This window comes from Piliocolobus tephrosceles, chromosome 15 (assembly GCF_002776525.5).
Source record: "Piliocolobus tephrosceles isolate RC106 chromosome 15, ASM277652v3, whole genome shotgun sequence".
NCBI lineage: Eukaryota > Metazoa > Chordata > Mammalia > Primates > Cercopithecidae > Piliocolobus > Piliocolobus tephrosceles.
Window position 1 is genome coordinate 20,849,506 of NC_045448.1, and position 23,110 is coordinate 20,872,615.

The window sequence follows — 23,110 nt, forward strand, 5'->3', positions numbered from 1 at the left end:
CTTGGAAATTACACGAACTAACTATTCCATGGGGGAAAATATTTGGATGCTTCTGATATAGTATTCATATACTGCAGGATATAAATAATATACCTATAATATTTGGCTACAGATCTTGGTATAAAAATCTATGTATAAAAAAAGATTGGACTGGAAAAAAGTGTCAGTAGTATTGTGTTACGGTGATGGCATTATTGTTATTTTTTCCTGTCATATTTTTCAAAATTTCATAAAATGACTTACTTTAAACTTATATTGATTCAACTTTTTTATAATTTAAAAAAGTTTGGGAAATTTTTTCATAAATTATGTATCAGCTTTAAAGATATCAGAAAGATTACTTCCCACTTAAGGACTTAACAGTATAAGAAACATATCTTTTAGAATAGATAGGGAGGCCGGGTGCAGTGGCTCACACCTGTAATCCCAGCACTTTGGAAGGCCGAGGCAGGTGGTTCACCTGAGGTCAGGAGTTCGAGACCAGCTTGGCCAACATGGCGAAACCCTGTCTCTACTAAAAATACAAAAATTAGCCCAGCATGGTGGCGTGTGCCTGTAATTCCACCTACTAGTGGGGCTGAGGCAGAAGGATTGCTTGAACCTGGGAGGCAGAGGGTGCAGTAAGCCAAGATCGTGCCACTGCACTCCAGCCTGGGCTATAGAGCAAGACTCTGTCTCCAAAATAAATAAATAAATAAATAAAATTAATACAATTAATACAATTAAAAAAATTAAAATACAAAAAAATTAAAAATTAAAAAAATTAAAATACAATTAAAAAAATAAAAAAAAAAAAGAATAAATAGGGAGTTCCTACATCTGTCTTAGGTTATGTAGAGAAGAAAACTGGCCTTTATTTCACAATATTGCTATATTATGATTACTTTTTGGGTTTCATTATCTAGTTCAACTAAAAATTTTTTTTCTACAGTATATAAATAGAATAAATAAATATAAATGTATGTATTTAATTATATTTCTGAGGTTCGGGCACTGTCACATTTAGCAGTAGTTCATTCATTTTTATTGCTGAATAGTGTCCCACTGTATGAATATGTCACAACATAATTATCCACTCTATTGTGATGGATTTTTGGGTTGCTTCCAGTTTTTGGTTGATACGAATAAAGCTGTTAAAAACATTTGTGAACATGTCTTTTGTCACACATGTGCAAAAAGCATTAACCATAAAGGAAAAGATTGACAAACTGAACTATATTAAAGTGAATAACTTCACTTCATCAAAAAGTGCCAGTAAGAGAATGAAAAGGTAAGCCTTAGCATTGAAAAGATATCTGCAAATATATGTCCAATAAAGAACTCATACATAAAGAACTCTTAAAAATCAATAAGCAAAATAAAAACACATTAAAAAATGGTCAAGAGACTAGACTAGGCAATTTACAAAAGAAGATATCCAAATGACCAATGAATATTTATCAGGGAAATGCAAATTAGAACATACCCTCAGAATAGCTGAAAATCTAAAATATGGATAATATCATGTATTAACAAGGACTTGGAGCAACTAGAAAAAATACTGATACACTAGGAAAACTGGCATTATCTACGAAAAAGGACATATGCATATCTTATGATCCTGTAGTTCTACTCCTAGGAATCAATTCAACAGAAATACATGCACATGTGCACAAAACAGATGCACCAGAACTGAACACAATGGCATTATCTTATAAACCTTTTCCTTGTAAAGTTAGTATACTTATTATTTACTGCTGTTTTCTGCTTAAAAATTAGTTTCATTTGTACCAAGAAACATGAGACAGCCTTATCCTCAAAGAACACACATGTACAGAACCAGTCAAAACAGTGTTACTACAAATAGTAAACAGAGACCATATGAAGCACTACAAGAGGACAGAGGCAGCAAATGTCTAACTAGGGATACTTGGGGAAGGCTTTATGCAGATGTTATTTGAATAGGTTTGTGAAGGATGAATAGAAGTTCAGTGGGCACAGAAAGAAGAGCAAGGCAGAATATGTTTAGAAGAAAAATGGCTTATTCTAGGAATGACAAGGACTTCCATCTGCCTAGAATGCAGTATTCCTGAGGGAAGAGAGTGACTCTTGTGAGATAAGAGTAGAAAACTAAGCTGAATCAAGAAACCGAAGGCCCTATGCATACTAAGTGTGACTCGTGTTTTAGAACGGAGTCTTGTGGATAAACTGCTTTGTACGTACATTGTCTTCTGATGAATGAATGCCTATATTCTGTCTCTAAATAAGGTGAAAACTCCTAGGAAGGGCCATATTTTTTTAAAACTATATTCCTTCAGAGTCCATAAGCAATTATACAATAAATGAAGATACCTGTTTACTTTTACACCAGTTTCACCCCATCCTAAACATAAAGGTTTCTAATCCATAACAACTTACGGAAAGGTTTGTCTTTATTTACATCTGTTTCAGGTCATGTTTTGCAAGGGCAATATTCTGTTACCTGGAATATTCAAGCCCCTATTCTCTGATGGTTGGAGGGTGGTCAGAATCAGATGAAAAGGAAAACAGCCTTAGGAAATGCTTCAAAGGAAATAACAAACAAGCCAGACTAGGTAACCTTGTCCACCTCCTTACATTTCTCTCCCACTTCATTTACATCAGAGGTTCCCAAACTTAGGTTTGGTTCCTAGGTTTTATTTCTAGAGAGTTACATTCAATAGGTAGGGATGGGAAGAAGGGGCAGGGAAGGTATTTTTAAAAAAGGTCTAAAGATGTGAACTCTGATTTTACAGAGAAAGAAAAATCTCCTTTTTTAGAATTCTACATTAAAACTGTAGCCTTCTAAAGTTCTAAAGAAAACTTTTGAGGGCATGCTGTGATCAATTATTGATACTAACTTCTTAATATATGCCCAATGGATAGGAAAAAACATAGTATGAATTCATATCTGGTCTATAGATGGAATAGAATAAATGAAAAAAAAAAATTACTAGGAATGACCATTCTGTGAAGCAAGCAGTTACCCACCTGGCTCTGGGCCTCCAGTTTTATTTCCTCAGGAGTGGGTTTGGTCATTGGGGTTGGGTTTGTATTACAAGGATCCATCTGTTCTTTCTTTTCCACTTTCACCTTTACATCATCCAGGCTCAGGTTTGGAGTTGATCTTAAATCTTTCTCATCTTTATCTAAAAGATAGCGCAGGAGCTGATGGTCTTTTGATTCTTTTTTCTTTGAAGCATCCAGCTCTAGTTTTATACTGGAGTTTCCTTGTACCTGTCCAGTCACTGACACAGAAGTAGATGCACTGTCCTTTTTATCAGGCTCGACAGACAAAGTGGTGATATCTGAGGGGCTACCCTCCTGTAAGAGCCGGTGCAGAATTTTATGCCGCTCTGTCAATGAGCTATGAGAGGAGGGACAAGAACCTCCTGAAGAGTTAGCAGAGGCAGAGTTGGAAGTGCCTGTGCAAGACAGGACATCTTTGCAGCTTGTGTCTATATCAGCATGCCGTAACTGCTGTTCGGCTGTTGTCGTCAAAAGCTGCACTAGTTTGTGACTGGTTTGAGAGTATTTACTGTCTCCATCCGAAAGTCTGTCATTGTTATGCAGAAGCCCTGAATCCAGAGGTTTGCTATCACTAGAGCTGTTGTCAGATTGAATCATTTCATTTAAAATGGATGCAATCTCTTTGTTATCTTTGGACTCAGCTTTTGCTGGTTGTATATTTAATCTGCTAGGTGAATTCTGTGAGCTCATCTGCCTGAGGACTGGAGAATTGGCAGAGAAGCCAACGGAGTTATTGGGTCCTTCATTCATACCCTGTAAAGATGTTACTGGGATGTTTGAATAAGATCGGTTAGTATTATTATTACAGGCACTACTTGTCATGCCAATGGGAGAGCTTAATGTCGAAATATTAGGAGGAAAGGAATTGTTTGGCATCCTGGGCCTTGTTGTCAATCCAGAAGTAACCTGCCTCCTTGGAGACATGAACTGTGCTAGGGATATTCCTGTACCTTCCATAGGAGAATTATTGAGGTTTAAAGAGGGATTACTGCTCTGTGAACTGGTCTGTCCTTGGTTTAAGGCAACATTGGCTACAATCTGACTTCCAGGTGAGCATCCAAAACTTCCTTGGCTGTTGCTAGAATTACTATGACTGCCGCTATGAAGGTCTGAGCTCTGCTGGCGGTTTATTCTGGTGGATACCATGTTGCTGTTGGATGGTGGCAATGTGGATGAACGAGCCACACCATGAGCTGGAGAGATACTAGGATTGACCGAGGGGTTTACTCGGGGAATTGACATTCCAGAATTAGTGTCATCTTGAGGAGAAAGCCCACTGTGCTCCCTGGGGGAAAAAGACATTATTATTCAAACATCTTCATTTGTTTCTATTAAAATATTTTCATGATACATATTCTAAAACAAGACCATTGATCTCATTAATATTGCAAGCTATCAAGTAAAGAGCTTCTGTATCATCTTAAATTAAGAAAAAAAGTTTCTTAAATTAAGAAAAAACTACTGTAAAATATTAGCACCACTTAATAAGAAATGATGCTTATCGACTCTTACATTTGATAATGGTCTCAGTTATATGTAAAATAAATTTTTCTTGGTTTTGGAAAAAATCCAATATATGTTCTTTTAAACAATTTCTCAACATATACACAATTAACATTATAATAATTTTTCGGTTGAAAAAGAAATTTCTCACACTTCTGTTTATAAAGCATTTATTTATGACTTCTGTTACAGCTTTTAAGTATTTCAACTCCAAAGAGGAAGACTGGGTAAGGAAAATACTGTGTCACTGATGTAAAAATTAAAAAGAGTGATATGCAGACATAGCAGATGTTTTGAAAGAGAAATCACAATATGAAAAAAAGAACTGTGCTAATTCCACTCACAAGCATAATTTAAACTAAAAGTAGAAAAAACCAGAATACTGAATTCAGGTTTTCAGTGAGTTCTTTACTCAAATTCATAATTATGATAACAGATTTGTGACTGGCATTACCATGTTCCAATAAGCAAATACATTAGATGAGAAAAAGATGAAGTGAGGGGAAATGTTTTTGTTTTTAATGCTACATTTTAACCATTGTAAATGTAGGATTTCTAGTAATTCATAGGATAAAAGAATAGTTTCAAGAATTTACCATATATCAGTGTAAAACATACTTAGAGAGGGGAACAAATTAGAGGCAATGGCATTCAAAAATCAAGTTGATAGTTTAATGATTTGTAATTTCTGCGAGAAATTGTCAACTTGAACTCAGGAGCCACCAAGTATGCCAAAATGAAAATAGAGCACTTTCAAAAATAAAAATAAAAATAACAATGTTAACAAACTCTGAAATCTCTTATAAGATTCACATATGGAATGTTGTAAATTTTTAGCCATCTTTTTGGTTTTACCCTCTGAAAAGCATATTTTCACCCTCCGCTTTCCTACCTCTCTTTATGAACAACAAAACTATTACATGATAAAACTATAAAACCCAATATGGATATATTGATTATATATACTCATCACACTAGTTTTATGCCTAATTTAGAATATCTGCTTTCTAGCCATCAAGAGTATAAAAAATTTCTCTAATAAGAGATATGTGAACTGGCTTATTTCATATGAAGCTCCCCAAATAAGTAGTACCTGTCGATGATATGAATTCCCATGATGAAAGGCTGCATGTCTGGACTTTGAGGGTAGCAAAGTTTACACTTGGTGTGGGCGCTAAGCATTGTCCCATCATTCAATATGAATCTATAGGAGGGGCTGGAGGCAGTGCCACGAGTCATCACTGTTTCAAACAAAAGAGAAACCTAGTTAAAATTCTGATACTTGTACACTGGCTTTAAGTCACCAGGCTTTATTTCTACTTAGAATCTCATTTTAAATGCCCTCCCAACTGTTGACTGCTTAGACTCAGAACAAAGAATAGTTCAGACAAAGCAGATATCTGAGGGGGAAAGATGATTCCAGTTGAAATATACCACTTGATGACAGGTTTTAATTGAGTCATAGTTGAATGGGTGCCTCCTCACATAAGTTAAAATTATGAGGAAACCCCAAATCTGGGAAACATCAACTTTAATCTGTTTATTTTTTTTTTTCTTTTGAGACAGAGTCTTGCTCTGTCACCCAGGCTGGAGTGCAGTGGCGCGATCTTGGCTCACTGAAACCTCTGCCTCTGGGGTTCAAGCAATTCTCCTGCCTCAGCCTTCCGAGTAGCTGGGACTACAGGAGCCCACCACCATGGCTAATTTTTGTATTTTTAGTACGGGCAGGGTTTCACCATGTTGGTCAGGCTGGTCTTGAACTCGTGACCTCAAATGATCCATCCACCTTGGCCTCCCAAAGTGCTGTGATTACAGGTGTGAGCCACCATGTCTGGTCCAACCTTAATCTTTCTCTATACTGGGGTCAGCTCTTCAAATTTATTAACTCTCCATTAAAAACACCAGAAAATACTTTTCTCTCCTCTCACTCTCAGTATTACCTTAACAAGTTTGTTTTCTCTTTTGCTGGCTGACTTTTTTAATAACAGCTCTACTAAGATATGACTCACACAGCATAAAATTTGCTTTCTAAGTTTTGATCAGCTTACAGAGTTCCTTAACTAATATTCAAATTTAAGTTTTCACTCAGGAATGTGAATCACTAAGGTCCCATTCGACAAGTTATTTATAAATATGTGTAAAATCTGTGGACTATTATTAATGTTTGAATTGTTAAAGTTTAGTAAGCAAATTAAGATAAAGCCAATGGTTATTAGTATAAGGAACAAAAACTAAGTTAAGACAATCAAGTCACTTTATAAGCAGCATAATTTACTTTTGGCTTAAAGCTTTACTAACAGCAGAAAAAATTCTAACCATGTAAGTATTTATTAAATATGTAAAGGCTATGCCAGACTATTATGTAATAAAATATCACTGATGTTTTGATAATACCATATAATTCTATTTTAAGAAAGATTGAGTACTATCACAAATGACTATTATAATTTAGCCTGTGATAAATGTTAGTCCAATTTTTCAAAGACATTTCAGAAGGGGCTTTGATTACATTTTAAAGGACATGAGAAAGAGGCTTAAAATTACCAATTAATAAATAATTTTTGAAGTTACATGTTACTTGAAGTAAACAAGACATGTTCTATTTTATTGTCCTGTGTATACAGTACCAACGGAAAAGGTATAGTTTGTTATAAATCTATATCATAATATATCTGCCTAAGTACCAAAACCAGAATATAAATCTAATTGAAAGGATAAGACTTATATCTAACCAACCACATTCTTTACGCACCTGGCAAATTTCAGCTAAATCACTGGCATAGTTACTAAATATAATGTATCTAAACTAGGAAAAATTTCGAATTTGGGGAAACTTATTAATTTAATACAAGACAATTACCACACTTCATGTTTTGAAATTAGATTATTTGTTTTGTATGAGAATGTATGGACTAAGATTTGGCATTTTATAATTCATTCAGCCATTCTTGGAAATGAGAAAAAGGCAATATCTAATATGGTAAAACTTCAATTAATTAGAACTCAGTAAGACTCTCCAGTTAACTAAAATTCTGGTGCTTAATTGTTCAGATGAAGAGGTCAGAGGAAGGCAGCATAAATCAATGAAAAGAGTAAGAGCCTAGGAGTCAGATTCAGGTTTGACCTCTCACTGTCATTTACAAGTTTAAGACTTAATGCAAATTAATGTTCACCCATCTCAGTCAACTCATTACTAAAACTGAGCCAATAACATTGTAAGATAATATCTAGCAGGGAGCCTAGCATAGAGTACATAGCAGGTATTGAACGAATATTTCCTCAATAAACATCAGAGGGAAAAAAACCCAACAAATATGCAGCTTCCAAAGTACTTATGTTCTGAGTTACACATAGTCAATCCCTAGACACCATTTATGGCAACAGTTTCACTAATACTTTGAATTAAGAGATGAGTAAGGTAGCCACAGCTCTTCACAGAGTTGGTTCAATAAACATTTGCGCTACACATCAAATTTTCCTTTTAAGTGGGTTTCAAGGTTTAGTTTTGGAATCTCATTTTGTTTATAGGTCCTGGCCTAGTTTTCTGACCTAATTTTGTCATCTTTATAGCTAGTATTTTGATCTCTGATTCCTGTGTTCATTTCTAAACTTTTTAGAACACTTAGTGGGGAAAGATATTGTTGAAGGACTATTATTGACACCTCAGAATCCTTCCAAAGAAACTTTAACATGACAGCTGTTCCCCCCCGCCCCACAATAGGCCTCAACAGAGCTACAAAGCAAAAGAAACATTAAAATTTCCCTGGTTACAGCAGCTGTAGAAGCAAAGCTTTTTGGGTTTTTGATCCCTCTCAATTTGGTGGCGAGATAACCTCAAACAAGCATGCCTTACTGATATTAACAAAAAAGGTAAAAAATGTGTGGCAAGGTACTATGGGTCAATGTTGGTACAGGTTTATTTTTCTTTGTGGTAGTCACCTAAACATATGCAGGAAAAGAGAAAGAATTAAAAAATTGTTGTTAGATACAAAAAAAATAATTACCCCTAGATGTTCTAAAATTCTCATTCAGCAATGAGCAAATTAACAGGACAGTAAACTCACATTTTAAATATTTTTAACAAAGTTTGGGCCAGGTGCGGTGGCTCAAGCCTGTAATCCCAGCACTTTGGGAGACCGAGACGGGTGGATCACGAGGTCAGGAGATCAAGACCATCCTGGCTAACACGGTGAAACCCCGTCTCTACTAAAAAATACAAAAAATTAGCCGGGCGAGGTGGCAGGTGCCTGTAGTCCCAGCTACTTGGGAGGCTGAGGCAGGAGAATGGCGTAAACCCGGGAGGCGGAGCCTGCAGTGAGCTGAGATCCGGCCACTGCACTCCAGCCTGGGCGACAGAGCAAGACTCCGTCTCAAAAACAAACAAACAAAAAAGAACAAAGTTTGACATAAAAAGATTTTCCGTTAATTGTTACATGGACCGTGGACTTAACCACATTACGCAAGTCTCAAAGAACATTCTAATTAATCATTGATATGGGTACTTTATGTTTTATAGCAATGCTTCCAAACTTAATACCATAAACCCCTTCCAGCTTTGACTAATGATATACTTTCTTTGTTTTGGGACAGGGTCTCACTCTGTCACCTAGGCTGGAGTGCAGTGGCGTGATCTCACCTCACTGCAACCTCCACCTCCCGGGTTCAAGGGATTCTCCTGCCTCAGACTCCCAAGTAGCTGGGATTACAGGCTCATGTCACCAAGCCCGGCTCATTTTCGTATTTTTAATAGGATGGGGTTTCACCATGTTGGCCAGGCTGAGCTCGAATTCCTGTGCTCAAGTGATCCTCACACCTCAGCCTCTCAAAACACCAGGATTACAGGCGTGAGGCACCATGCCTAGCCTTAACTATATTTTTTAAAAGATGAAAATAGCTTTATTTTAATATAAAGCTAATAGAGAGATGAACAAAGAATAAGTAAAGTCATTTGTAATTCCATCATGCAGAGATAATCAGTTAAAATTTTGTTAATTTTCCAGAATTGGATAAATAGATATCTAAAAGTGAGATATTATGTATGCTGTGCTCTCTTGGTCTACTTTTTCTTTTTTTTTTGAGACAGTGTCTCACTCTGTCACCCAGGCTTGAGTGCAGTAGCATGATCAAGGCTAACTGGTCTTCACTTCCTGGGCTCAAGCAAACCTCCCACCTCAGCCTCCCGACTAGCTGGGACCATAGCTGTGTGCCACCATGCCTAGCTAATTTTTATATTTTTATTTTTTGTAGAGATGAGGTTTCACCATGTTGCCCAGGCTGGTCTTGAACTTCTGGACTCAGGCAATCCTCCTGTCTCAGCTTCCCAAGGGCTGGGATTACAGGTATGAGCTACTGTGTCCAGCCACCTACTTTTTAATATAACAATATGTCATGGATATTTCACAGACAAGAAAAGATGATCCATTACATCATTATATATATGTAAACAGAACTTTCATACGACTAGTTTCTAGGTTGTATAGCCTGACATTTCCCATGACCACTATTTAACTGCTGATAGATGTGCTCCAAGAAAAAGTATTCTGTGAAAAAAAAAAGTCTCAGTAACAAAATTTAAAAGGTATTTTTATTGTAGAACTTCTCAGAAACTTAAATACCTTAAATATATCTTATAAATCCCCTAAAGTGGGATTACACATAAAACATCATTTCCTAGTTATAGTTATTAAGTTTGTGGAACCTAGGTTCATATTTTACAAACTTCTCTGTAAGTAAACATCTTAGACTATAGACTCTGATTCAGTAGTCTGGGGTGGGGTCCAGAAATCTAGTTTAACAACTGACCCAGATGAATCTATCTTATCAGGGACCTTGGGAAGCACCATGACCTAGATATTTCTTTAAAGTAATAGTTTTGAATTGAACAGAACCTGGGAACTGTTTCCAAACTATACACACTTGAATGGATCTTCTCCTACTTTAAAAAGTTCCTCAAGTGATCCTGATACCTATTTCTCTCCAATCTCAATGTAAAACCATGGCTTTAATCTAATTCATGCTAGGTAGTTCCCAAATATTCTCTGACTGAAATGTGTTTTCAAACTTGATTCTGGAAAATATAATAGTAAATTCCCTTTGACAGCAGTTCATGAGTTGACTTTGTCAAGAGCAGCTAAAAAACTAAACTAAAACTAGAAATTTTAACGCATATTAGGATTTTAGACTAGTTGCTGCCATCAAAGAGTAAGTTAATGGGCAGGAAAAAAAGACAACAGATGGAGGACAAACTTTTCCTGCCTAAATATCATTCGCTATAAAGTTCTACACAAAATCAAGAAGATGGTACATAATTTGTTTCACTCTTTTTATACTGTCCTAAGTGAAAAGGCAGCAAGAAAACTGCAAATGCAAACAACACCTCTCTCCAATCTTGATGGATCAATGGTTGTTAAACTTAAGCATTATTATTATTATTATTATTTACTCTTTTTTTTTTTTTTTTGAGATGGAGTTTCGCCTTGTTGCCCAGGCTGGAGTGCAACGGTGAGACCTCAGCTCACCGCAATCTCCGCCTCCCGGGTTCAAGCGATTCTCCTGCCTCAGTCTTCCAAGTAGCTGGGACTATAGGAATGGGCCACCATGTGCGGCTAATTTTGTATTTTTAGTAGAGATGGGGTTTCTCCATGTTGATCAGGTTGGTCTTGAACTCCTGACCTCAGGTGATCCTCCTTGGCCTCCCCAAGTGTTGGGATTACAGGCGTGAGCCACTGCGCCTGGCCAACTTAAGCACTATCTTTAAGGTTTGTTCAGATATCTGGGCAGGCCTTCATCTGATATTTTAATTCGGCAGGTCAATATCTTTAACAGGTGATTCTCATGACAGTGTTTCATCAACCACATTTCTCATACCTGGCTAGATACTGCTGACTAGAAAATATCAGAAAAGGCTGTGCTCAATCCACAAAACCTGTTTGTCAGGTTGTTTAGAATCTCCAAAACACTAGATTCAGTCATGTGAACTTTGGACAACTCAATTCTAAGAAAAATACAAGTCATTTCTATTGAAGATTTTTTTCCTAAAAAAGGTAGAATGAGGGAACATTAAAAAATGACTAACGGGGAAGAGGTATTGGATTATACTTACATTTCTTTACATTTTACTCTAAATTATTTCAGTGTATATACTAATGACAAACTAGTTACTTATTATACTTTAATCAATTTGTTTTATGGCCTAGTCACATCTATGGGGAGCCTAGCCATTTGGATAATGAGATAAGCCAGATCTGCTTTGCCTTGGTGAAAATGTACATAAGTTATAGGCAAATAAATTAAATCTTTTAAGTAAAGCCTTGGAAGGCCCAACTTAAGGCAGAAATCAAAAGTACCATACACTTGAGAACTTGAAGCAATGAGTAGAGACAGTGCTGAGTTCCAAACCTACGCAAAAGTCAAGCATCACTCTTGGCAGAGGAAATCACAAAGTTCACATCCAATGGACGGCATTAGTTACTTATTGTAATGGTTTCCAAACCTGGCTGCCCTTCAGGATTGCCTGGGAAACTTTTAAAAAATACAGATTCTTGGATCTACCCACTGAATACAATCTTAAGGGGTGGTATAAGTCTAGTTAGGAGCCCACTAGGGAACCACTAGTCTGTTCGAAGCTGCTCCAGAAATACCTGGATTGTGATATTTATATAGATGCTTCCTGGAAAAAGAAAAAAAATCAAACTACTTTCACCATATATCATTAGGAAGCAGTTGACCTAAAATGTAATGAATGGAAAATCATCTATCAACTTAGGAAATCTAATGTTATGGGAAAAATGTTAAAATTAAGACTGATGAAATAATAATATTTTTAAATTGTTTTTCAGGAAAAGCCATACAACGAGATTCTTACAAAAGAAACTATCTAGAGATTAGAGAATAAATTTCATTGGAAAAAGAATGTTAGGCTACCATAATTAAACGACAATATTTTTAAAGTATATCAAAGCCATTTAATTCTGAACTTCTGTCAACTTTCTGGCCTTAACTCTCAAATAACTTTTCCTACGTTTCCTATAGTACTGTTAAGTTTCCTAAGGGCAGGGAATATACACATCTTATACCTCCATTATACTTACTAAGACCCAGCAGCTATGCAATAATTAATAATTTCATAGGATGTATTTTTTGACTTGAAATTTCAGCTTGAGTCAAGAGATACAGGTTCTGCAACAGTCATGAAGTAAACATGCATGACACTGATCTCTGTATTATCCAGAAGGCCTTTAACATGCTTGTTCTGCTGGGAATGATCTTTGAGAGCCAAACAAAATATTATCTATTCTCTGAAGTCATCCTTGATTCTTCAAGTCAGAATTAATTTTTTTGTTATTTGGTTATGGTTCTATCATATCCCATGTCAAACTGATCTTTAGGGTTGTCATATATTTTCCTACTGTATTATAAGCTCTTTAAGGGCAAAACCTTCTTTCTTAGTCATCACTGTACCCCTGGCACCTTATATAGTGTTCTATGTATGTTGGGAACTTGATACATGCCTGCTGAATGAATGAATGAATGAATGAGTGACCACCACACAACATCCTATTCTTTAGAACGTGTATCCCAAATTTCAGGATCCACTCATGAATTACTTTGCTTACCCATTTCTTCCTTTCCTAAAACTGATTATTGCAAAAACTATAATTTGGAGAAAATACTTATCAAGCCATAAGTTCTATACAAACTATTCAAATGTTAGTAAAGATAAAGGTTAATGAAAATAATTGAGAGAGAAAACTTTACCTTCTTGGAACAGCTGTCTGGCATAAGATGGCTCTCTGCCCTGAGGTTGGAAAAAAGCGTAAATGCACTTCCTCACTAAATCTTCCCAACCAGTTCTGCCAGCAGCTCTCAGGGAACTAGTATCAATAGAGATGATTTTACCTGTACAAAGAATGAAAGTTTACATTTATAACAGCCTCTTTATACAAATCATCCACATTTCAAAACTAACAACTGAGTCTAAGAAATTTTCTTTCTTTCCAAATACTCAATAAACAAAAGCAACAAAAAGCACTATTAATTTTTATTACATATAGTTATGAAGTATGTTATTGACATAAATTGTTTTGGTTTTGGAATGTGTTATGTCCTAGTATGTCATATTATAAAATTCAATTCAGGTCTAGGTCATACCATAATGACCTGACGCTGCTGAGACTAATGCAGTTCAAACTCCTCTGGCTTGGTCTTTGGATTCTGCTTTCTGTATACTGATGACTGACAGGAAAGGAGAGGTAAAGATGAAGTATATTGCTTGGTTTAAATTAATTTCTAATTACTAAGAGAAGAGAATACGAGAAAAGAAGCAAGGCTTTCCCTCTCTACCCTTTGTTGGGCTGTAGGCAATACTGTATTTAAGACTAAACAAAGACTGAAAGCAACAAAAGTTAAATCAGAAAAACAGTAAGTGAGAACATTAAGATTTGCTAGGCAGTATGCACACGGAACACACGCTTTATAAAATTTATGGTGATTCGCCATTGTTATCATATTTAAACAAATTTCCTAAATGGCTATGAGAGAATTCAGGTAAGTTATTCCTCAGTTAACAGAGGGCCAATTAATCCAGTTTGTGAATATTAAGACCTGTTTTATCATGTTTTACACAATCTTACAGTCACAGAAAATAATACCAGATATATATAGAATATATCTATAAATTAAGAATTATATTAATGATATAAAAACCTGCAAACCCACCACTCAACTTTAGAACTTGACGTTACCAATATTGGTGTATCACATGTGCACTCCTCCCTTGTCACTACCCCCATCTTTAAATTCTCCTGTGAATGGGCATCTAGACTGTTAACAGTTTTTTGCCATTATAGTCAGCACTACTATGAACATCTTTCACATGTTGCATGGTACATGCATTCTCTAGGGTATATATGTAGGAACAGAATTGTTAGATTGTAGGTTATGTGAATGCAACTTTATAATATTAATTTTAAACTGTCTTCCTGAAACTTGTACCACTCTATGCTTCCACCAGCAATGCATAAGAGCTAGTGCTAATCTAACATCCTTTCCATCACTTGTGTTGTCAGGCTTCTTTATGTTTTCAAACTAGTAGGTGAAAAATGCTATCTCATTGTGGTCTAAATTTTTATTTCCCCAATTATTAGAGTTCACCACTAATGTTTCCTCTTCTATGAATGACTGATTAAATATTTTCTCCATCTTCCCTTTCTTCATACAATCAACTCAAATCTATCATCCAGTTTGTGCCTCCTCATTGAACTAATCCCCTTTTTATATACTTCATTTGGTTTGCTTAGAAATAAAATATTCATTAGACCTTTGTAACTTAGGGTCTTGAATCTGATGTACCCAGTCCTACTTTAGCAGGTTATCACCTAAGTCTTGGCATAAATGTAAATAGTAGAAAGAAAATAAACTGAAACTCAAATAAGGAAATTTTGTCATTTAAGAACAGTTTGGGGAAAGCATGGTGAACACTGTAACTGAAACTATAAAAGATCTTAGATTTTTAAGAATTTTAATAGTTCAACCCTTGTTTCTTATGTCAGAGATAAAAAGTTGGTTATAGCAGAGATTCCACTGCTACATCATCTTCCTATACAAGAATGCGCCTCACAGGCAGTGACTAAGGGAGGCATGTGCATGTGTGTGTGTTCATGTTAAGGGTTGGCCCCACGAGAGGGCATGAGAGTTTAGAGTTGGGGACTGGCAGGAGAGAAACTGATTAACTTATCAGCAATGGTACCAGATGGGTAATGTAATGACTCTTAGTGAGGAATCATAAACAGCTTGATTTAGAATACCTCTGCCTACTACAGGAAAGTTTAACCAACCAACCACCAAACAACCAAACAACAATAAAAAACCTTTCTACATTTCCTAGTAAAAGACTTTTTTTCTTTTTTTAAGAGATACAGAGCATCCCATAAAGAGTTAAAAAGTACTACTACAAAAACTTAAGAAATGTTTAACATTTATTATACCTATTCTTTTTAGCTAAGTCAATTCTATGATTTATATAATAAAATGTTAGTTTTACATTTTAAGTATATTTTATATTTCCTTGGTATCTTTATACAATAAGTGTGTACAGTATAGTGATGCCCTTTTAACAGCGTTTTAGTGAAAAGTAATGTAATACAAGAAAGAGCTCCACATTAGGACCTAAAGGTGTCCATTCTCGGCAAAGGGCTGTATGGTTTTGATCAAATCACCATCCCCTCATTTGTAAATCCAGGTTGGATTCTGTGATCTTTGAGGTTGCCTCTGTATATATAGTTATTTTGTGGCCCAGAGGCTAATCTTTTATTTTACACGATTATGGTTATTTTTATATATTTATACATATTACCAGCTATATCTAAAATTTTAACACCTGGGTTCTTAGAAACAAAACTACCACGGATAACACTGTTCCTATGAGAAAATAAAGTCCTTAAAACAATCCAATTTACAATTTATAGAAATGCAATATGAGGAAAAGCTGAAACATACTGTTCCTAAATTAGCCTCATAACTTTGAGGCCTTCCTCATCTCTGACATTTTTTCTGTGACCTGACAATAACCCTTTTCAACACATTTTCATTCTGCTATCTCACAAAGCCCTTCTTTGGTTTCTTTTTAGGTTAACTGGTTACTGACCAATTTTCCTTTTCAATGGACTCTATTTTTCCTTCATGAAAAATACTTTCAATTTTCAATAATTAAAAAAATAATTTTTTAAATTTAAAAAAGAAATTTTTGTTTTGGCACAAACCCACACATCCACAGTAAGCTTATTAAATTTTTCCAGTATTGTTCATGGTAGAGACCGGAAAGGAACGTAATACATGGTAGACTCAAAAATGGAATGAAGAAAGGTATGATAATTGATAATTACTATCCTTAGATGCCATCTCTCTGCATTCAGAGACAGTCTCTTCACCATTTTCTATTATCTGTGCTAATTTATCCATACCAGTTCTTTAGTAAGAGCAGCTGGAAGTTTATCATTAAAAACACAAGCACAAAGCATACAACATTGGAATATTAGATTATTGGGACTAAAAAATTAATATATAAGGAAATAGGATCTTATAAAAAGGTGGTAAAAGTCAAAATGTACACTAAAACTAAACTTTCACAAAGCAGAAAATTCAGAAGAAATGATTTTTAAAATCTTAGTCTGCTAGAAAACACACCTCTAATATTTATCTCTATTTTAAAATTAGAGAGGTAAGTGAGATATATTTAACCCTGGTTGTTGTAAAAGCATGCACACACAATGTGTTAGTGTAAAGATAAAATCAAATAATATAAGAAAAATACTTCATCAGCTATAAAGAACAGTAACAATTTGTCCTTGCTGAAAATAAAATCTGAAGTAGGCCTTTAAGAATGCCTTATTTATAGGCAGTCTGTTACTCAGTTTGAGGTTCTCCTGCCCTCCTTCTAGTACTTCTAACTTACCTCTCTGTCTTGCTTATCTTTAGAAACTTCTGCAGCTCTGGTTCCTCAATTAGGAGTACCCGTTTTGCATCAAGACCTTTCGTTGCTGCCCCCCTTCCAAGACCCACACTTTAAATAGTGGGCACCACTTCATCCTTTGGGGCTCAGTATCAGCTCCTCAGACAGGCCTCTGCTGACCAACTAATTTCATATATCCTCCCTTTTACCATCTCATAACTTTTCCATCATCAAAAATAACACAATTTGTCATTGAATTATTTTTGTTCAACCATATACATCTTGGGGAATCACCTAGTGACAGGCACTTCTAGGGACTCGATCAGTATGGGCTAAATAAAGTTAAAGGAAAAGAATTAAAAAAAAAAACAGAAATAGCCAGATACATTTAAACATAATACTAAAACTACCATATTCATATCTATTTTAAATAAATGTATGTATATCTACATATTTACATATCTATATCTTCTAAATTTCTTTAAGCATTTTATTCTATGATTATGAAAAATAATTTATATTCAAACAAATACAGGTATATAACGTTATAAAAAGTGTTCTCTCCAGCACCCTGACCATGACAATGACTATAGTATCTAAGAGCACCATTTAAAATGTTTTCTGTGTAAGACTAGGGAGCAAAGCCTAAATCTCCTAGAACAGAAAGACATTCTGGATATAATTAGTTTTAAGGACAGAGTCACATTATTAATACCTATGGAACATTCTGAACTTTACAATTAGTACCTGTAGTATCTTGCTTGGTCATAAAGGATTCTACACCTGTAATAGCTGGAGGCCGAGGTAATCGCCGTGCAATACAAATCAGACATGACTGGAAATCTGCCCAAAACAAGAAGGGGAAATTGAAGGAAAGAGAATAGAAAATGGTTTACCTCTATCACTTGCCATTAATGGTTTTCAAAAAAACAATACATGTTACAGGACCTGACATAATATTGAAATCATTCTTATCTAATGTATATTAGAAATAAACTTTCTGGCAACCAAAACCTGACAGCTCCAGGTAGAGAGTTAGTTGGCATAAACTATTCCTTCCTATTGAATGCTCTTATGTATACCAGAGCAGACTGATGCATTTCATGTATGGATAATAACAACTAGAAGTAGTAGTTTTGGTTAGATATAAGTGGCACAGTGTTTTTTAAAATACAGTTCTGTAGTCAATTTCTTATATTCACCAGTACTTAATGGCTGCAAAGATTATCTTATAACCACGGTGTAGATAATTATATGAGAAAAACAACCTTTAACTCTGAAGCACCATTTTGCTCTTGACAGATGACTTCATGTTTTTAGGATATACAATTTTTTCTAAGTCCTAGTCCCAAATTTTGTTTTGAGGATGTTAAACACAGTATCACACAGCTAAAAACGAACTTTAATCAAATAAGACTTGGCATGTGTATTTTGTAAGAAGTCTCCAGTTGATTGCCACCTCCATTTCCTGGTGAGACCTGCTACGTATATGGCTTTTTTGCATCTGACTGACTTCTTGTCTACTACCTTCCCTTGTCCTTACTCCAGTTCTCAATTTGTGATTTTCTAAACTTAGCCCAGTCTAAGTTTACATGGAAAACTCATCCACTGTCACATATTTAACTAATTCCATGTTGACACCATGTTCATATTAGAGCTTCAGCATGTTTCCATCTGTTCATAAGTTTTCTCCTTATAAATTACCTTGTATAGCCTGAAAAATGCCAACTCTATTCTCCAATGCTCCCTACACTCTAAACTTGAAACTTTCTAAAAATCAGAGCTGTTCAACAGTCTGCTGCATCTGGTACATTTCCAACTGGCAGCAGTTAGTTACATCTCTTATTTCTAGACAGCAAGTTGGTCTGAATTATTTGACATTTTAGTGGGAATGCCAGCTTAAAACTAAGAATCTGGGGGGCATATTAAAGGAATGATTCTAGATGTAATTATTGTTTTTTAAGTATTAAGAATATATAGCAAATGGAATAGTTACTATGATACATACTATAGTAACCAAAAATACTATCTGAAAAAGGCAGTTTATAATTAATTTCCTCTCCTTTCCTTAAAGTCACAGAAGAAATAAACACTTTAAAATGAAAATTTGGCTTTACCTTCTCCATCCTCTTGAATTGATTTTGGCTGTGACACAGTGAAACACTGCATTACTTCATAACGCTGGCAAGCTTCTTGGTTCTCGGTTCCTGGCTCATCTGGTGGGTGAATTAGCATCCTGCAGTTAAAGGTATGGCTGTTTCGTCGTGTTGCCTCTTGAGGCCAAGGAACTCCATTTACTGAGGAAGAAAAATTGATTATGTGCTTGTGAATATGGTGAAAAAGCACAAACTCTGAAGATACAAAAGATGTACTTTAAGCCATCTGCTTAATTAGATACTCAGATTAAAAGACAGACTGACCTCTTCAGATCTAACATTATCCTGAGGCAATAGAATATTTATCTCCCTAGCAAATCTAAATGTCTACCAATCAGAAAACTGTAACATTTCCAAGAAAATACATACGATCTTCCCCTCAAATATTATCATCAAAGACAAAAATTAAAAATTAAAACTTACTATTTTGCTCAGAATTTTATAGCAGTTAATTAATGAGTTTTTCAGTTGGTTTCCAGTTATACTTTGACAATGAAAAACTGATTCAAAACCACAGGTATATTGATAAGTGGGGTTTTAACTTGGCAATCATGGATTCTTAAGGTTGGCTTTTGTGTGGATGTGCACCTTTCTGGGGGAGATTTCAATTTTCTCAGAGTCTGTGACTCAAAAAAATATTAAGAATATAGAGCAATCTCACTTTCTCATAACCATTTTCTCCTTGTGCTTTATTTTACTTAACTAGCACAGTTCATATGCTACAATATCTTGGATATAGTGGATAATCAATATTATTATATTAAAAAAATGGCTAAAAAAGGAATGTTACCTGATCCAGTATAGGAAAAACGAATTCAGTTGCAGAAAAGGTATCCATTTCAAGTAAAAACCACTGTGTGGTAGGTCATAATTTCCCAGTCATAGTGTCATGTTTAAATCATGTGGTCATGAGATATCAGAGGGTTTTTAAGGCTGCCTTTTTTTTTTTTCGAAGACGGAGTCTCACTTTGTCACCCAGGCTGGAGTGCAATGGTGCGATCTCGGCTCACCACCACTCGGCTTGTAGTGAGCCGAGATCGCGCCACTGCACTCCAGCCTGGGCGACACAGCCACATGCAAAAGATTAAAACTGCGCCCTCCTGGGTTAAAGCGATTCTCCTGCCTCAGTCTCCTGAGTAGCTGGGATTATAGGCGTGCTCCACCATGCCGGGCTAATGTTTGTATTTTTAGTAGGACAGGGTTTCACCATGTTGGCCAGGCTGGTCTCGAACTCCTAACTTCATGATCCACCCATCTCGCCCTCCCAAAATGCTGGGATTACAGGTGTGAGCCACCATGCCTGGCCAAGGCTACTTTTTCACTGTTCCCGAACATTTTCCTACCTTAAACTCTCCAATGACCCTCCTTCCTTTTTTCCATCTCATCCTTTATTAAGTGTTAGAGGAAATCAGGGAAACAAACCCATATTGGTATTAGAAGTCTTGGGTTCTGCTATTAGCAAGTTCTAAGGTTTGGGTTAATTAATCTTTGACGCTCATTGTCTCATTTTTTAAAATAAAAGAATCCACTACATTATCTCTAAAGTCATCTATACTTTAAAATTTCATAATAAAATACATCAGATACCTTGATGCTTGATTCAAATATCAGTAGTGATTTTAATAGAAATAATCATTTCAAGTCCCCAGTTACAACAAACACGTATTACTATTTTCAAAAGGAAATGAAGTTTCTATTCTGTTGGGGGAACAATGCAGAAAATGAAGAGCTATGAATAACATTTTTATATGCATGTCTGGTTTAGTTATGTAGGATTTCTGTCCAAGGTCCTCCCCTCCACTTTTGGAGCACATATAGGCTAAAGAGTGGAAGGAAAGGGAAGAAAAAAAGAAAAATGAATGTAAAAACTAGCATATCCATTCATTTTTAGAGCTCTCTTCTCATGTACTGAATAAATGGATTAAGTTGTCTAATTATTAGGAAAACTCTCCAACTAAATAGACCCTATGATAAAAAATGGATTTGTGCCAGGCGTGGTGGCTCATGCCTGTAATCCCAGCACTTTGGGAGGCTCAGGCAGGTGGATCATGAGGTCAGGAGATCGAGACCATCCTGGCTAACACAGTGAAACCCTCTCTCTACTAAAAATACAAAAAATTAGCCGGGCATGGTGGCAGGCACCTGTAGTCCCAGCTACTTGGGAGCCTGAGACAGGAGAAGGGCGTGAACCTAGGAGGCAGAGCTTGTAGTGAGCCGAGATCGCACCACTGCACTCCAGCCTGGGCAACACAGCAAGACTCCGTCTCAAAAAAAAAAAAAAAAAGAAAAGAAAAAAAAGAAAAGGATTTGTTAACACTACTCATAGAAATCAGAGATGACACAATCACATGGAAAAACGCCCCGTGCTCATGAATAGGAAGAATAAATATCATTAAAATGGCCATACTGTCAAAGCAATTTACAGATTCAATGCTATTCCTACCAAACTACCAATGACATTTTTCACAGAACTAGAAAAAACTATTTCAAAATTCATATGGAACCAAAAAAGAGCCCAAATAGCCAAGGCAATCCTAAGCAAAAAGAACAAAGCTGGGGACATCACGTTATCTAACTTCAAACTATATTACAGGGGTACAGTAACCAAAACAGCATGGTACAAAAATAGACGCATAGACCAACAGAACAGAATACCAAGCCTAAAAATAGGGCCGCACACCTACAGCCATCTGATCTTTGACAAAGCTGACAAAAACAAGCAATGGAGAAATTGACTCCCTTGTCAATAAATGGTGCTGGAATAACTGGACAGCCACATGCAAAAGATTAAAACTGGACCTCTTTCTTACGCCATATACAAAAATCAACACAAGATGGATTAAAGACTTAAATGTAAAACCCAAAACTATAAAAACCTTTGGAAGACAACTTAGGCAATACCACTCTGGACACAGGAACGGGCAAAGATTTCATGATGAAGACGCCAAAAGCGATGAAAATAAAAGCAAAAATTGACAAATGGGACCTAATTAAATGTAAGACCATCTGCACAGCAAAAGAAACTGTCAAGAAAGTAAACAGAACCTACAGAAAGGGAGAAAATATTTGCAAACCATGCATCTGACAATGTCTAATATCCAGTATTCATAAGGAACTTAAAGAAATTTACAAGGAAAAAACAACCCCATTAAAAAGTGGGCAAAGGACATCAACACTTTTTCAAAAGAAGACACACATATGGCCAACAAGCATGTGAAAAGAAGCTCAGTATCACTGATTATTATTAGAGAAATGCAAATCAAAACCACAATGAGATATCATCTCACACCAGTCAGAATGGCTATCATTAAAACATCAAAAAATAACAGATGCTGGCAAGGCTGTGGAGAAAAGGGAATGCTTATACACTGTCGGTGGGAGTGTAAATTAGTTCAACCATTGTGGAAAGCAATGTGGTAATTCCTAAAAGAACTAAATAGAACTACCATTTAACCCAGTAATCTCATTACTGGATATATACCCAAAGGAACAAAAATCATTCCACCATAAAGACAGATGCAAGTGTATGTTCATTGCCACAGTATTCACATTAGCAGACATGGAATCAACCTCAATGCCCATCAATGGCAGACTGGATAAAGAAAATGTGGTACATATACACCATGGAATACTATACAGCCATAAAAAAGAATGAGACCATGTCCTCTGCAGGAACATGGATGGAACTGGAGGCCATTATCCTTAGCAAACTAATACAGGAACAGAAAACCAAACACTGCATGTTCTCACTTTTAAGTGTGAACTAAATGATGAGAACTCATAAACACAAAGCAGAACAGCCACTGCACCTACTTGACGGTGGAGGCTGGGAGGAGCAAGAGCATCAGAAAAAATAATTATTGGGGGCTAGGCTTAGTACCTTGGTTGATATGGTTTGGCTCTGTGTTGCCACCCAAATCTCATCTCAAATTGTAATCCCCACATATTGAGGGAAGGACCTGTAATCCACATGTGT

At 35.9% G+C, this 23,110-nt stretch overlaps 1 protein-coding gene across 9 annotated transcripts in view; it reads right to left on the reverse strand.

Moving 5' to 3' along the window:
• NCOA1 (nuclear receptor coactivator 1) overlaps nt 1-23,110 on the reverse strand; it is a 276,873-nt gene that overhangs the window by 61,181 nt on the left and 192,582 nt on the right. For all 9 annotated transcript variants that reach the window (XM_023230095.1, XM_023230098.1, XM_023230097.1 and 6 more), the window contains 5 exons: nt 19,096-19,275; nt 17,726-17,821; nt 13,288-13,428; nt 5,624-5,771; nt 2,989-4,312 (listed from right to left, as the gene is read on the reverse strand). In XM_023230095.1, coding sequence (XP_023085863.1) covers nt 2,989-4,312; nt 5,624-5,771; nt 13,288-13,428; nt 17,726-17,821; nt 19,096-19,275 — 1,889 coding nt within the window. The remainder of the gene's footprint in view (nt 1-2,988; nt 4,313-5,623; nt 5,772-13,287; nt 13,429-17,725; nt 17,822-19,095; nt 19,276-23,110) is intronic.